General features: G+C 39.4%; 1 protein-coding gene across 2 annotated transcripts in view; it reads left to right on the top strand.

The window, feature by feature from the left end:
• LOC102785259 (receptor-type tyrosine-protein phosphatase gamma-like) overlaps positions 1 to 18,144 on the top strand; it is a 327,441-nt gene that overhangs the window by 280,682 nt on the left and 28,615 nt on the right. For both annotated transcript variants that reach the window (XR_015719939.1, XM_087850446.1), the window contains exon 10: positions 17,930 to 18,038. Coding sequence is in view for 1 of the 2 variants with exons in the window: in XM_087850446.1 (XP_087706572.1) it covers positions 17,930 to 18,038 (109 nt within the window). In the remaining variant the exon portion in view is untranslated. The remainder of the gene's footprint in view (positions 1 to 17,929; positions 18,039 to 18,144) is intronic.

Raw genomic sequence — 18,144 nt, 5'->3', positions numbered from 1 at the left:
AAACGCGCCAATTCTTTATTTAACGTTACATGGTGACACACTAGACATTAAACCACATTTGGCTGTAATTTTGAAAATACTCATTCAGAAAATCAACATATATACCAAAAAAAAAAGTAGTGGCAGGCAGCAACTTACCGAAAAAAGTAGTGGCGGGCAGCACAACTTTACTGAGATGGCGGCAGTCCTTACCCACGATCAAAAGAATGCAAGATGAAATCACGTGCGATATCGCGAGATTTGACATTGCTTAATTATTGTCTTACTTCACTTGAACGTGATATGAACAAATTAATGTACCTTCTCTGCATATCATGTAGTTTCTACACTAAATAGTTACACCTAACCTTAAAACATGAGGCACTTGTGTTAAATACACGCAAGATGCTAATATAAATCCAAGAGATGGCCAGTCTCCTTTTTTCAGTGTACTTAGTCCATCAGCTTTAGGGCTGAGAAAGTCAGGGAATGTTTTCCCAGAGAACTCAGATGTGTGCTCTGGATTACCACAAACTTTGTTTAAGAAAACTCGATTTATGACCTTTGCACAGCAAAGTGAGATCATATACTTAAAAACGTAAATAAAAGAGCTACTGAAAATAAAAAGTAGAAAGTAGAGTCCAGAGTTGGTGTGCACTAATATTACCTAAGAAATATTATATCCCTCTCACACACGTATTCATACATATGAAAAACTAACCAAACTCACATACGTTAGTATGACATATTAGACACAGTGTTGGACTTGACATGGCCATACATGTGTACATATACTGTATGTTACATACATATCTAAACAATAGTTCAAAATGCAGTAAACTGCTGGTTGTGAACCACTTGTATTTATTTAACTCTCTTTCTGCACTGTGAAGGGGGGACGTGAAAAATGTGTCCTCACCTTTGGACAAATTTGTTATAAAAATATTGCACATGCCTGCACATCTTTAGTAAATCGTTACAATCATTTTACAGACAGGCAGGAGAGTCCAGACTATCATTAGTATTACAGCAGATCCTTTTGTCACCATGTGAGGATGCTGGGAAGCTTCTCGCTCACTAAGGTGAAGTACAAACTCACAACGTCAGATAGCAATATTGTTACAGTTTTGTTATGCTTTTATTATGAAATTCATGAACTGCTCTCTCTTTTGAGGTGAACTTTCTGAAGGCCAGATTCATGGAGTGCACACATGATGATTTACTAATGCATTCACCTGAAGGGAATTCCCTAATTAGAGCACTTGAAAAATTTACAGTAGGTAAAAGTCTGGCCTCTCCAATCCAAAACACAGCAACGATGGGTGGCTCGAGACTTTTGCACAATATCAAAGTTTAAAGAATAAATCAAAATATTGTAAGTCATGACCAAACAGAAAAACTGATTTCGTGCTCATAATTAACATGAGTCTGAGCTCTACATTGGAGAGACCTCCACAGAACAAGACTCAGCTGTCCATCTGCATCTAAAGGTCAAAGGTCACTGTGAGGATGCCAGCGTTCACATTTTGGGCAGAGAGGACAGATGGTTACTCACATCCTGGGCCATCTGACCTCAGGAATTCACATGATAAGGTGGGGCCAGGTTTCACGATGAGCTCCCCCGAAACTCTGGCTGATTGGGACCCACACCCAGTTTCACACCTTGGCTCAGGCGATTAGAGGATCATCAGGGGGTCCTTTTGTCCCTCTGTGGGGGGAAACTCCCACTAGGTTTATATCTGGGACTCCCCGCCATTTGACCTTAGAACTGAAGAAGCTTCTCGGATGAAGGTGAAACGTCTTCAAGTAACTTAAAGAAGTCCAGATGCTTTTCTTTGCAAGCTCCTTTGACTATAGTATAATATGTATATCTCCAACATGTCAGGAGTAGTTAGTCATTACAACAAGTGTTTGTGAACTAAAAATCAAGAATGTGGGATCCTGTTTGTCTGTCATTTAAACAGCCCAGCGCTGCTCCCGACGCAGGGAAAACCAATCCTGCAGGGAAGACCTACCTCAGCACTTGTGCAGGTGAAACCAAAGAGAAGATTTGCTTCACCATATTTTCTAGTCTTTGGCTTAGAATTAAGTTGGTTTGGAAACATATTCAGCTGTGCTTCATCTCCTGCTTTGCGTTTCTGTAGGCGCCCTGTGCTAGCAGTGTCCAAGCGTTTTTGTTTTTTTTCCCCCTTTTCATCCCGCACCCCCCCTGCCATGGCGGGCCCCACACTTTGGGAAGGTCTGACATAATTGTTCATGTAGGTTACAAATAACAGGGTTCATATGCCTTTTTCAGGGTCAAATTCAAGCAATGCCATGTGAAAATTAAGACAAATCACTGTCTCAGTGACTGATTGTGCCCCACAGGCCTCAGTGTGAGCTTGAAGACATTTATAATGTTTAAGTAGTTTAATGTGTCGGTGCTGACAAACACATTTGGAATGAAAGCCGGGGAACTTTGGTAGCACAGAAACAAGTGGCTATTCTTTGTGACCATATGGATCACTCATATTACCATTATTTCACCCAAAGGCACCAAGTTAATAGCCAAAGAAGCTGCAGCAATACACACAAATATAAACAGTACTTGCTGACAACTTTGCTTTTAGCCTCTAACCCTCTGGTGTCCAGGGTATAATTGGCCCTTTTTTACTATATTTCACTTTTTGCAAGATAAAGAGTTTTTAATCTGTTATTTTTCATTTTGATATACTGTATCAGCACAATTTATCTAAATTCAGACAAAATTTAAAATGCGAGTAGATATTTTTGACTGTAAAAACCACAAGCATGTTTAACGAATCATTTTCATAACTTGAAATGCAAATAGAAATTGTACATTGTTAAAAAATATATGCACAAGTTTTGCAAACAAAGTTACATGGTACTATTTACCTAAAAATGCAGCCAACGTTTTTCATATAACAATTTAAAACTATTTACAGAACAATCAGCTGTTCTGCATTGAAGAAGAAGGCACACAAATTATTTATGCAACTCCAAAAAATAGTTTGTGTCACTCTAACACAGAGGAGAACAGCACAGGGATAAACCTGCAGGTCTGACAGCAGCTGTGTCACTCAGCGTTTACACTGCAGTCTGCCTTTGGTGGCTTTAAGGCAGCAACTGTGACGTTCACTAGTAGAACTGACGCACAAAACAAAACAACGACTACACACTAACTACACAAGACAACACACTAACTTAAGACTCGTTAAGGTAAACGTCACAAATCTCTCACGTATCAAAACTCTCTCTCTTTTTCACTCAGTCCTAAAACGTCCGCCTCTTCCCAAACAACCAAATGCCACATGTTGCCATGTCATTTTTGGATTGGTCGACATGGTACATTTTCCACCAATAGGGAAGGAGTGTTTTTTTCTTTTTCTTTTTTCCACTCACAGGCAAAGTGTGTTTGCTAGCGCTCTCCTTAGAAAACGCTGTTTTTACCATTGCTTTCCAGAGTAAACGCCACTGTTTTATTCAGAAAACAAAACATCGGTTTTACGTGACCTATCAACACAATTTAAAAACTGTTATAGTTTGAAGTCCGCACGTTCGACCCAAGTTGAAATGGAGACTCTGGGTCCGTCGACCCCAGAGGGTTAATCAGAAAGCCTTAAGTTAGCTACTTATGTATCGGGCTAATGTTAAAGCTTTCACTTGGGTAAATTAACTCATATTACTGCTAAGTAATGTTAGCTATGTTCACAGCATATTCTATAATAGCGCTGCCATTAGGGATGGGTACCGGTATCCGGTGCCCTTATGGCACACTTTGGATTCCAGCCAATCATTTTACGTTTCCGAGGATAGTAGGCGGGCCCAGGTACGTACGTTCTTTTAGAGCAGAGCTACAGATTAAAAACGCCCAAGGCGAAGCGGCGAAGCGGTCAAAAGTCTGGCTGTACTTCACAGCAAAAGATGCAAACTCAGCAGCTGCAACAAGTGCTTTAAGCTGATACTGTGATACTGTCAAAGGAGGTAACACCTTGAATCTGATGAAACACCTGGCGACGCATAGAGTCTTTTTAAAAGCCGAGAAATGCGCCGTATTTGATAGCTTGCTGCGAGACCTCACACAGAGCACATCTACTGCGGGTGTGGTTCCTGTTATCGGACCCGAAGAGGAGAGTCCTGGCCCCTAGCCCTGCCAGTGTAGCAGAAATGATGAGGATGATGATGCAGCAGCAGCCGTTCTTCTCTGCGTGAGTAGCTTCATGTTGTTCGTGTGTAATTTACGTTGAGTAGGCTAACCACGTTATTACATTAATGCATGTAAGGTGAACTGGCAAACACCGTCGTAATTACATGCGGCTGTCTTCTTGTTTGATGGCAGATACTCCCTTCACCCTGGACAAAAAGGCTAAAATGACCAAAGAAAAAGTGGAAAACAGTTAAACATGAGAGGTTTTTGGACAAAGTTTGTTTTTTCCACAACAAGAGTGATGCCATAAATCCCCTATAGCTGCAGAAAAGGCTAACATTGTTATCTTTTTACAAAAAAAAGCTAAATATGAGAGGTTTTTGGACAAAGTTTGTTTTTTCCACAACAAGAGTGATACCATAAATCCCCTATAGCTGCAGAAAAGGCTAACATTGTTATCTTTTTACAAAAAAAAGCTAAACATGAGAGGTTTTTGGACCAATTTTGTGTTCTCCATTCTTTAAGCACCGGTTTGAGCACCGTTTAAGCACCGGCACCGTTTCAAAAGTACCGGTTTGGTACTGGTATCGGATAAAACCTAAACGATACCCATCCCTAGCTGCCATACTACTCAATCATTTCTCCAGCGAGTTTGATAGCTAGCAAAATAATAATCATAATTTTAAAAAATAGCATGTGTAATGTACACGTACTGGAAAATTATTTACTAGCACTCACCTATCATGCGACTAGAGAGCGCAAACTCCGCCATTGTCGTTTTCCATCAAACACTCATTAAAACAGCAACCTACAGGTATGTTAGCGCACTCATCCCCGACTGTCCGAGGGAGGGGCGGGGTCACACGTTGAAACAGACGCAAGGCAGCCCAGGCGGAGAAATTTTGCTTTTACATTTTGCGACTCATTTTATTTCTCTATCTGATAAGAAAACTATTCAATCAGGTAGTTATTTGTGGTGAATGAAATACAGTTACACTTTCAAGCTGTTTTAAGCACCACATCTGAAATTCAAGCACTTTTCAAACCTTGAGAAGACAACATTAAAATTCAAGCATTTTCAAGGATTTCAAGCACCTGTACGAACCCTGAAATAAGTCCTATATTGATTTGAATTGAATTTGTTGCTATGCTGCTTTGTTCACAGTGGCTTTGCGGGCTAATGTTTGTTGTGTTTTGTAGGAAAACCAGCCTACAAAATGCTGGAATGTGATCCAGACTGGGTCATACCGAGTTTAAAGCTGCTATCACAGTGAGATTTGATCGGTTAAGAGAGAGAGCGATATCAAAACAGCCACGAAAAGTCCCGCATATATGTGCCCAAGTGTTATATTGAAGCAGTCATGTGATGAATAACTGTTTTCCAGTATGTTGTTTTGCAATGGTTATTTTTTTGCATTGCTGATTTGTTTTTCACCGAAGCAGCTAATAAAGCATAATGGAATAAAATTTTATAATAGAACGAAACAATAACATCAGTTATAAATAAAGACAATAAATTGAATGAATTACGAAACTTGTTGTGTAATACTACAACATGAAAGGACAAATAGATGCGTTGGCCTGTAACAACAGCTGTGAAATGGAATAGTCCAAATCACCAAAGTAAACTGGACCTGGGCTTGTTGCAGGATCTGAAGTTACTAAACATTTTGTGAGTGTATGCACTCACACACGCATATTAACACTTAAATTTATTAATAATACTCTTTACAGAGTAATTTAGCCGGTAGTGTTAATCTCATATAACACTACCCAGTGCTGGTAGTCAATTCTCTGAATTTTAAGAGTAAATTTAACACCAAATACAAGCATCAATGTGAAATTTAACTCTGTAAGTGCTGATTCAGCGCAGCCATATTTACTGTGCAGTTTCAGATACACCATCTGGTTTTGGAGCTTTGAGAAAATCTGTAATAAAGCCACGGCAGACCCCACAATGTTTTTGTGCTTTTCAGCACACTTCTTTTATTTGCGGATGCTGTTACAAACATGGCTGCAGCTTTTCAGCTCGCAGCTGAACACACACACAAACAACAACACAAACTCAGGACCTAATACAGACTTTAAAGCCGGTGAGGCGAGATTGGGGATGCTGTCCAGGTGCGTCCGCCTCCCTCGCAGCTGCGCCGCAGACCACGCCCTGCCACAAAGTCTGTGTGCAATAATATTTTATTTTATTTTAAATTGTATCTATTTATCGATATTGAAATGGATGAATGAAGAACTGATTACTGGGAACACTTTCAGGGATTTGCAGTGCAAAATGTCTGAATGCTCAAACTAAATTTTATCCATTTATTTTACAGTTTCAGAAGATGAATGGATGTGCCGTGACGCATCATCAGTGTTGTATCCTGGGTTCAGTGGGTGTTTCAGGTCTCACACCATCATACACTCTAACCCAGATGACCTAGCCAGGGTTGATCAGGCTCTACTTGTATCCCAGCAGCACTGCACCAGCGACCACCTCTCGTAGTCTGTAGCCACCTGGGAGGTCCCTCTGCTGCAGTTTAGATGGCTATTCTTCTAAACGGCTCACTCATGCCAAGCAGTGGCATCTGTTTCAGTCCTTTAGAAGATTTGGCCAGCTTCCTCTCAAATGCCTCCTCTACGCAGTCTTCTGAGGGAACCGTCTATTCAATCAAGAGTAGCTGTTTTGAGGCTTTGACAGAATCGTTGGGTAGGAGTGTCACACTCCAGCTTGTCGGTCTGCTGATTAAAACAGTGTCTCGTCCACACTGTTCTCATTTATCAGTGCAGTTAGCCAAACAATGAAGAACTACTTGCTGCTTAAGAAACAGAGAGTGAAAATGGACAGTGCAGCCTCAGTTTATTAATATAAAAGTCGTTGTTGCGCAAAAGTGACCCCCCTGCCCAGCCTGAATTTTAATTTAAGTGTCCTTATAAATAAACATAAACTAATGTGAGTGTTTTGACTTCAACCAACTAACCCAGTGGCATAACATTCTGTACTTACAGTAGATGGCGTTAAACTTATTCCTCAAATCTACCTTCACAAACATTGTTAGATCAGTTTTTGTGAGCTGGGTTCGATGGTGTGGCCTTTATGCACGTAGTGTTTTATGTCTACTTTAAGGTAACCTACCTCTTAGTGATGGGATTTCCGGCTCTTTTTAGAGAACCGGCTCTTTCGGCTCCCAACCGGCTCTTCAGGTTGTTTTGTTGCTTTAATTAATTAATTATCAACAACAATATAAAATTATGCACAAAATGAATTACTAATGTAAAAAAAACTTGGTTTTCTCTATGTATGTTTATATCTAAATATATATGGGGGTCCCTAGAGACGAAACGCATACAAACTCCAAAACACATTTGTAGCATGAACTGAACTTCCAAAACAGAGCTACCTAGATCACTTAAATTACACAATCAAATTCATATGTCTATTGTTTTTGTATTTGTACACAAGCACTCATATATATTCAAATAATTAAAAAAAAAACCTTTTGCTACCACACACCCAATCCAGTCGTTGGTACTTCCTGGCTTGTGTAGCCACGAGGTAACAAAAGCTCAACACAGCCCCTAGCATCCTGGAGCACTTCTGTTGTGTTTTGGAGTTTGTACGTGTTTTGTCTCGAGGGAACACTGTAAATATACTTTTATTTAATCACTCCACATAAAATTTAATAAATAAATTATAAAATACAGAAACCAACTATTTATATTTCATACATTTCAACTTTTCACTACTTAAATGTTCAGCTTTTTCCTTTTAAACAAATATAAAGTGAAACAACACAAAACACTGCAAACCAGAGCAGGGTGATATGACCCAAAATATTTATCATGATATACATTTGAAAATTTGCGATAAAGATATAACTGACGATATAATTGACACTAGAAAAAATGCTTTACAACTCCACAACTTTATTAGTGCAAACAAAAAAAACCATCAATGTATTTTCACTTAAACAAGCAGCTTTTTTATGTGCATTACAATTATATAAAAAATTAACAGTGCAAATGCAAATTCCTTGCTGACAGTTTAACCAAAAGGCATTTCCAGTGGAAATTGGCCGACATATCCTCAGCATAACCATGTATAATATCCACAAAACTTAAAAAGAGGTTATACACACACAATACGGTAACATTATGTTGAAGCACAGTACGTATCACTCCGCGAGGCTCCGCCTACGATAGCCGTAATGCTCCGACAATCCATCAAGCGGTGCGGCTTCGTAGCTTAGCAAAGTCGTACTGAAACATTTGACAGATTTTCGAGCGCCGTGAACATAAAATCGTTTCCAGGTCAGTAAACACAACCAGAGTTCATACATAAGGCACACGGGATTATAAGGGGCACTGTCGACTTTCAGAATAATCAAAGGATTGATTTTAAGTGGGCCGTATTTTCCAAACAACACGGTAATAACGACGGCCCGCTAGCATGCGCTACCAAAAATAGTGTTTTGTTGTGTATCTGACAGACGAAAGGCAAACCAGTTCCACACCAGTGAAGTTGCAGTATTTTTACAAACCAATTCTGGTTCATCTGTTTCAGTTAACCATCCACTTTCGCTCTTCTCATTCTGCGTTCAGACTTTGCTTCTTTTCTTGGTGTCACTCATTTTCTTTACTGTACCTTTCCAATGTGACGGTGTTGTCTCTTGTTGCTCCCGGCTCTCTTTCTTTCCCTCTCCGTCCTGCTCTTGTTGTGTGCTACTGCTGTTGCGAGTGTAACTACCGCCCCGCCCCCTCAGCTCAGCGCTGAGCAGAGGGGGGAGGGGCGCAAACGCAAGGCTCTGTTTGCCTTCTCTGCTCAGCGCAAACACAAGGGTGACTTACAGCGTGAAGGGGAAAAAAGTGAAAGAGAGGGCAGGAGAAAGAAAAAAACAAAACAAACCCCCACGGCTCCCAATAAGGAGCCGGCTCACATCGTTCACTTCAAAGATCCGGCTCTAAGAGCCATTTCGTTCGCGACCGACCCATCACTACTACCTCTGACCATGAGCACCACAGCCACCGTGCACCAGTCCAACACAATGCTTTGATTTATCCTGCACTAAACTGCAGACTGTTTTAACTATAACAGTTTACTACTTTAGTTTGTTTTGCAGCATGTTTCACAGTATGAAAAAAAACAATGTTGGATGCACAGACCCAAAATCAGATTTAAGAACATGAGGATTTAAAATTGCCAGTTTATCAAAAACCACTGTGGAGTCCTTACCTTTAAATCTAATCTGTCTTCTTCCTTTCCTGTCCTTTTTTCTTTTCTCTCCCTGTGAAAAAGAGCCATATCTGTAACTAGCAGACACACTGTGCGACAAAATGTAGACACAAACAGTTTGATGATTTCTTTTAGATACTGAAGTGCATCAACTGCAAAGTACAGCTGTACAGATATTTGTTTAAAAACGTAGGCAATAAAAATAAAAAGGTGTCAGAAAAATAACTACTTAAAGCACAGATACCTAAAAATTCTACTAAAGTAAAGTAACAAAGTATTTGTACTTGATTACTTCCCTCCTCTGTGGTGGACATAGTGAAAGCAGCAGTAGTAGTCTGGAAATCAAATATAAAACTAGAACAACTTAAAAAACTTTGTCTTCTTGATGTTTTTGACGGTTTAATTGCGCCTTAAAAATAAACGATTGTGCTTGATAGCCAACAGTTAACTGATCATATTATTTCACAAAATATACTTATATTTTTCTGACTGCTATTTTACCTTTTACTTATGATCCTCTTGGTTCTATTTTGTCTCTTTACTTCAGTGTTTGTACTCCAGTCTTGTGTTTCATGATCCTGCTTTCCCTACTTCCTGTCCTGCTGATAACAACAGCACAGCCTTCACCCAAATACAGTGATGTTACTGCTTTGTTGCACCGGGGATTTTAAAGTATTTTAGCTGTCTAGCATTTTTTCATGTGTACAGATGGCACAGCCCAAATGACATGATGAAATTATGTTTCTAATTACATTGTGAACTTTACTGGCTGTAACTGTAAGTTTTAACAAAAGCATTTTCTGCTATCAAAAATATCATTGCTGGGACATCTAAGAACTGGTTTTGACACATAAAAAACAACCATGATTGTATCATTTAAAATATATATAATTTATTTCTAATTTTATTCATTTATTTATTAATTTAGGCATGCCACAGCTGTCCTCACACATGCAGCTGTTGTCACTTATAAAAAAACTGGTCAGTGAGAGTACTGACGTTTTTATTTATTTGTGTCCACAAAAGTTTTTGAATCAAATTACACTCATTCCATCCCAAAACACACGTGTACCGAGAAAGCGAGAGAGAGAAGATTTAATCTATTAAAAAAAAACAAGCCACATCCTACATCAGTTCAATTACAAATGGTCTTTTCAAAATGAGATAGGAGAGAAGGCTGTGGAATAGGTAGGAGGTTTCATTTCCTTACGTTTGGGCTGCCAGTCCGCCAGCAGAATACCAATGTTAAGCTGGAGGGGATATAGCACTGCCAGCAGAAAGCATGACCTTGGGTGAGTCGCTCTGTGGGAAAACCAGCAGAGAGCAAAGAAGGGATCAGAGTGCCCCCTGGCTGTGGAAGCATCATTGACTTTTAAAAGGAAAATCTGCTATGGCAAGAGATGCAGGGGAAAGGTGGTCACAGTCTTGTCATAGTTAATGGAGAATCCCCATTGAATACTAACAAGCCACGGATGCTGTTGAAGAGGGAAAAGACAGCAAAAAACAGTGTTTCAGAGTTTGTTGTAGTTTCATGTAAATCAGGACATAATCAGATAGATTTAGAAATATATCAATGGTAGCTATATTATTCACGTGTCCGTAAATTCATTTTCAGAATATTAGCTTTAGTAATAGATTATACTCACACTGAAGCTCATACTGAAGGTTTCTAATGGGATGATACAAGGTACCATTTAGACCTGTTTAGGCTACAACAACTGATCCTGTTGTTTCAAAATGAATTCTTTGTTTGTTTGGGTATATATAAGGAAATGATGATTGATGAACACAGTATAACACACTGCACATAGCAGGATGTATGTCAAGTACTGACTTGCACCTCTGAAACCAGAACAATGAGCTACATGTAACAATGTAAAGCGGAGGAGGATTCTTTATGTTCAGCTCAGTTCCAATAGAACCACTGTTATACAAACCACTTTATCTTTCTGTAGTAACTATGGCTCTGCGCTTGATGGTGAAAATTGGTTCAAATTGGTTAAAACGTCCACTGCCCTCTCGCTTAGAAATCTCCAAATCCACAGTTATCAGGAACAACCACCTTTCCACTCTTCATAGCAAATTTCCTGGTTCTCTCTATCCTTCCTCCTCAAAGTCTCATTTTCTTTACTCATTAGCTCCTCAAAGTACTTCTTCCATCTTCCTCTGGGCATTCAGTGGAGTATCATGTAAACCCAAATCTCTTCTGGATTAACATTTTAAAACGGCAAAAATGGGCAGAAAAATAGTCAAAAATGCAAAACCAATTCACAGGTTCACAGTCTGGGCAGAGGTCCACCCTTTTGGCATCTCTGCTGAAATGTAAAGCTGTTGCTTAGATCCAATTTAAAGAAGATTGGATCTAAGATGTTTTTTGAACATCTTAGATGTTCAATGCTGCATTCCCAACCACCCAGACAGTGCCAATAGTTCAGTGATATTTTGTAAAATTACAATGTGGAGACTCTGCAATAATTTAACAGAAGTGCTTATTTTTCACTTGAAATTTTTGTGGTCATTTTTATTAAGATTTTATTTTTTATCGGCAGAGAATAAAATAAAACCTGTCTTCCAATTAATTGTATTTGTGTGTGTGTGTGTGTGTGTGTGGTAGAAGTATCGGTTTTTGTACTCAGTATCAGCAAGTACTCAGATCCAAGTATCGGTATCGTATCAGTTTGAAAAAATTGGTATCGTTGCATCCCTAGAGGTTTTTTTTCTCCTTATCTTTCCTCATGTGGTGCATTTTCCATTGTTATACCTCTCTGACCTGTCTTCCCCATGTGATGTTTGTGTAATGTATGTATGGTCGGAGGGTAAGATGGCGCCGCCATTGCGTGTAATAGGTCGGCAGCCTTATGAAATTTCCCCTTGTGGGACTAATAAAGGTATATCAATTCAATATATGATTTAAAACAAACTTTAAAGTTACTATATTACATTTTCCTCTTTTCTGTGTTATTCCTAACATAGAAAATTCTGTTACATTTGAACATTTAGTCACATTTGAATATACTTCACTTCACGCTTCATTCACTGTAATCAGTCTTCAATGAGATTTCATTTGCACTTTCTCATTCTTTATTGTAGCATAATCCCCTTGAATCCAGTTATATATGAACATGAGAGGAGGATGTTAGTAAAGCTGATATCCATCATGAACAACCCACATCACCCACTGCAGTCTGTAAGTCTTTGAGTGTGCTGAGCAGTTCCTTTAGTCAGACACTGAAACACCCTCGCTGCAGGAAGGAGCGCTTTCGCAGGTCATTCATCCCAACAGCAGTTAGACTCGATAAGTCCTCAATCACAATGTCATAAGTCACTGGACATTGTGGACGTCCAAGGTCACCACTTCATGCATAATGGACCTTCTATGTGTATGGACTAGACTTGTAATCAAGACCGCCTAAACCGAGACCAAGACCAAGTCGAGACGAGACCAAGACCAAAAAGTCTTTAAACTGCAGCCAGATGCTGCTTCATTTACGGGTGTCAGGCTTATTTATGTGTTTTTGCAATGCACTTGCACAGCCCTCCTCACCGCTGTCTACTATCTCACTCACTTACTGAGAGGACAGACACACACTCCACTGTTGCATCTCTCACCCTCTCTGTTTTTCACGTAATGATATTATCCTATATCCTCGCACGTGATCAGCCACAATATGTAGGGATTGGAGCATAGCCGAGCCACTGGCTGCTCTCTGCCCAGTCTGGAGGCCATTGCAAACTCTCTGTACCTCAGCAGAGCTGGCAATATCATTAAGGACTACTCTCACCCCAGTAATCAACTGTTTGAACTATTACCGTCAGGCCGACGGTACAGGTCACATAAAACCAGGACAAACAGATTCAGGGATAGCTTCTTTCCCAGAGCTATCACCGTAGTAAATAAGCACAAAACAACTGAGCTTAACTATACCATACTTGCCACTGTCACTATATTATGCTGCTATTCATACTATCATTATGTTATGCTGCTATCCTGTATATATCGTACTTATTATTGTCTGAGTACTTCAGTTGTTTTATTGTACTTTTTATATTTTACATTTATATTTATTATTGCATTTTGCACCAAGGGAGTGGCACTCCAATTTCGTTGTACTTTGTACAATGACAATAAAGGCTATTCTATTCTATTCTATTCTATTCTATTCTATTCACTGTGTGAGAGCTGAGCAGCCGATGCTTTTGCGCATGACACACAATCGAACGTTATGTTGTGTGTCATGGATACTGTTGACTCCAGAGGTGGAGCCAGACTTTTTATACACCCGGGGCTTAGCCCTAAGGGGTAGTATGCATGTGGGATGGGGGGGTTAGAAATGACTGAAAGATTTATTAGGCTGTGTTTTGAGTTTTGTTCAAAAAAGAATGACTTCATATAGGAAAAAAATATATATCACATATGCAGGACACCTTAAACTAGTTTTTTTAATTAAGCAGCAAGGCAGAACAAAGTCGGGGCTGCATCAAGACACAGGGACTAAACCCCAATTCAACCAGACCCAGAACTGATCCAGAAGTAAAACAGGACTACAACAGTTCAAAATCAGGAGTACTTAGGACTTAACCAAGACAGAACCAGTGCTCCTCAAACATGTTGTGTGTCACAGAAGGCAGGTTTTTATGATCCTCAAAGACACCGCTGGCGAGCTGAACCTGTCTTTCAGTTTCAAAATAGAAGGTTTCAACTACATGGTGTTTGCTTCATCTGAGAGCATGAAATGTTTTGGTTGTGGTGGAGAAGGGCATTTAATTCGCTCCTGTCCAGAGAGGCTAAGAAACACGCAGCCCGCGGATGATGCCATTGGGTCATCTCCTGGTAGGGACCCAGCGATCGCTCATGCGAAACCCGCTGAGACCGCGGGCGGCTCCGCCGTAGCTGAGGTGGACCCCACTGCCAAGGCGCCTGTGGAAAACCGGCATTTTCCGAGCAGTAACAGGTCTGATGAAACTGGCATTGTGAAAAGTGTTGATGGTGTGGAACCGGATCTGACTAATGACCAGTCTGCAGGTTTTTCTGACACCAGTCAGACAGCTGACATGACTCTTGAGTCTGTGTGTGATGATCTTTGTGAGGATGACGACATGCTTGATGAGGATTTGCTGAAGTTGTCTCAAAAGAGAAAGAGCTCTGAATCTGCCCACTGTACAAAAACGTCGAAAGCTAAGAGAGGAAACAGAACAGGAGAGAGCAGCATGGAGTCTGAAAGTGATTTGTCCCTAAGCCAGGAACACCAGAATCTGTACTCTCCTGCTGAGTGTATGGCAGTGTATATGAGCAGGAAGAGAAAGGTGACAGAAGGGCTGAATGTTGGGTTAGTTCCTGTGTTTGTCAGCATGGTGAAGTCTAGGCTGTTGCTGGAATTTAATTTCTATGAGGCAGCCTCAGACCTACATACTTTTTCTCAGGTCTGGGGTTACAGGGGGGCAATCTGTAATGTGCTGGAGGGGCAACTAGTTTTTGGGCTGGTGTTGATGTAACTGTCTCTTGATTTTGTGTTACACTTCACTGTGACGGGTGTGGTAATATGTCGATTATTTCATGAGAACTAAACGTATTTTTTAAACATCTAAATCTCTGTTCCTCTCTCTCTCTGTGCTGACAATCAAGCCAAACACCAACATCATCAAATATACAGTGGAAACCAGATATTTACAAACTCTTCAGATCAAAACACTTTTTTAATTGTAACATCAAATCAGACTAAATGTTTATTTTTTAGGTTGATAAATATAAAAACATATTTGTTAAATTAAAGTAAAGTAAAGAGAGAAACTGTCTGTATTTCTTAATTGTAAATGGCACCAAATTGTATTCAAACTGAGCCACACTTATGGAGCTCCACAATTCTGTTCCTGCTGTTTTGTTGACATCTCTTGATGTTCCCATGTCACAGAAACAGCCTCTGTGTTTTGCCTTATATGCATCCACAGCTGTGCCACCAATTTACTCACATGGATTCTACGAACCAATCAGAAGCTCCTTCAGCTCAGAATGAAATCGTCTGCAGTTTTCTTATTAATTAACAATAAACTAAATATGTGCTCCTAAATTTGATGAAAGTGATAAAAAATAGAAGCTCTGTCTCTCTTTATTCTGACATTTAACTAATTCAAAAGATATTTCAACATTTATTTATCCAAAACAAAACACGTTTACTCTAAATTGATGTTTAACAGTAAAAAAATGTTCTTGTGTTTTCCATAAAGTGTAAATATCTGGTTTAAACTGTGAATATACTGCTGTATATTAAAACTCCTCTTGTTTTGCACAGAAATATACTGAACAACATACAAAGCATAATATATAAAATAACATCTACCAGAGTTTGTTCTTTGAAAGAAGCTCCTTATGTCCATGCTTGTATATCAGTGCATTACTGATTTATTTAGCCGTGGAGGGAAACAACTGAAAATATGAAATAAACATGTAAGCTGAGACTCTCTAAAGAAACAGCATTGTTGTTGTTCGGCTTTTCATTTCACCATTTGTTGATTCACTTGAAGAGCAAGTAACGTAATACGGGTCAAGTGATCAGTTTGATATCAATCTTTCGTGATTCACCGTCATATTTACATTATTTGTACAGTACGAATGATTTGTTTTGGTACCTGGTCAAACTTCAGCTCTCCTCTGTCTGCCTGGCTGCGTTTCTCCTACAGCAATCTCGCAGGCGGCAGCTCCTCCCCCCCCTCACTCACAGGCATAAGTGCTGTGCTCAGTCGGCTAGTGAATCATACCAAAATTAGGGTGAATTTACGACTTTGCGCTATGTGCTTCGAATATTGTGTGTAGTTTTTGTTTTATACAGTTGTCAGTCAGGCATCTAACTATGAAACAAATTACACTCCAAAAGACACTGGGCTTCTGAAAACATGACCTGGGCTTAAGCCCAGTAAGCCACGCCCCTCCTCCCCCCCCCGCTCCGCCAATGGTTGACTCAAAATCTCCCGAGACAGGACCACGTAAAAGTGGACATCCAACTCTAGTAGGGACATGTGCAGGTATATATGTATGTATAAGTATACATATGTATATTTAGTGTGTGTGTGTGTGTGTGTGTGTGTGTGTACATGTCTATAGGAATACCTATATATAGGAAAAAGGAATAGTAGTGGTAGAACAGTTATGTTAAGCTATATAGTTTATGTCTTGCATATTTCCACAACCATATCCATAATCACATACTGCACATTTGTATAGAGTGTATTATCTTACTTATTTTTTATTTGTTTGTATTGTATTTGTATTTTTTGTATTTTCCTTCTGAGATCTGTACCTGAGCTGAGGTATCGCGAAAACTTCCCCGTCGTGGGATCAATAAAATCTTATCTTGTCTTTCTTTGACTTTTTCTCTTTAAACAGTGTTTGTCAGTTTATTGAAAATATAATTAATACATTTTCTTTTTATTAAATCAAGTATTTTAGAAGTCAGGCATTAAAGGAAAGTGCTCCTGATCAGAATTAAACATAATCACATATGAATTAAGGTTCTGTGTTCACCAGTGCTGTAAGTATTACCATGCCAAATCATGCATAATGATGAACTGGAGACATAGTTATATTTCCCACATTCCTGCAGACACTAATTGGTCAAAGCTGGATAATGTCTACACACACAAAATTCAGACATTAGACCAGCCATTTTCACATTTGTAATTTAACATATTAATCACACTTATACTTGGATTATTATAGGGTTAAGAATTTGGTTAAGAATAAATATGATTTACTAGTTAAGCCTATTCTCTGAACTCGTCACTTCTACTTCAGGCTTTGTTAGTCAATAAGGTTGCTGCTCTCAGGTCTCACTCCTCCAGCTTATGATCCTTCTGATCCCCCAGATTTCTGCTGTTTTCATTCACTTTGTGAAGGTCCTGGAGAAGAATTGTCTTCCTTCAGCTCCAGGCTTTTCTGGGAAAAATGGAATCTCTGAAACATTTCAGTTAGATGCCAGAGTGCTACACAGCACTGAAACTGTGCTTTTAATGTTTTTTTAAAAAAAAGGTTTTTTAATGATCTTCTACTAATTGCTCACTCAGGTGACCTCTGCCATTTTAGTACTTAAAATGACCTGAGCGCTGCATTTGATACAGTGGATCGAGGTATTCTAGTGTCTCGACTGCAGAGCTGTGTGGGTATCAAAGGAACTGCCCTTAAATGGTTCGGATCCTGTTTGAACTGGCAAAAGTTTTTCTGTCCACCCCCCTTACATTTATGAAATGCATTCAGGCTACATTCCAACGAACAGCCATCAGTAATAATTATATTATATACCATTATTATTATATACCATTCATATTTTAAAATGGTAATTTTAGAAAAAGCAGGCAAATATTAAAAAAAACAACTTTTCCATATGAAAAGTGACCACTTTAATTCACATGGATGGAATTAACTACATATCACAGAAAAAGGCATTTCAGGTTTACAAATGTTTAGTTTTGTTCCCACTCTGCTAACATATGCTACCTACTGTCATTTACTTGGAGGCAGTCATAAAGATTTCTGACATAACTCAGCCAACCTTACCAATTCTCTTGCTGCACTTTGTGTTGTTGTCCAGGAGGCCATCATCTCTCCCGTCTCCCCCGATGTACTCTACCTCTTTCGAGTCCAGGCTGTCTGCACTAATGACATGCGCAGTGACTTCAGTCAGAGTATGCTGTTTAGAGGTAGTACGTGCTCACACACACACACACACACACAAACACACACACACACACACACAAACAAACACACACACACACAAACAAACACGCACACACACAAACAAACACA

Source organism: Neolamprologus brichardi, chromosome 13, assembly GCF_056152115.1.
Source record: "Neolamprologus brichardi isolate AB-2024 chromosome 13, ASM5615211v1, whole genome shotgun sequence".
In the NCBI taxonomy this organism is placed as follows: Eukaryota; Metazoa; Chordata; class Actinopteri; order Cichliformes; family Cichlidae; genus Neolamprologus; species Neolamprologus brichardi.
The sequence above is the reverse complement of the archived record's forward strand: the minus strand, read 5'-3'. Positions and strand labels throughout refer to the sequence as shown.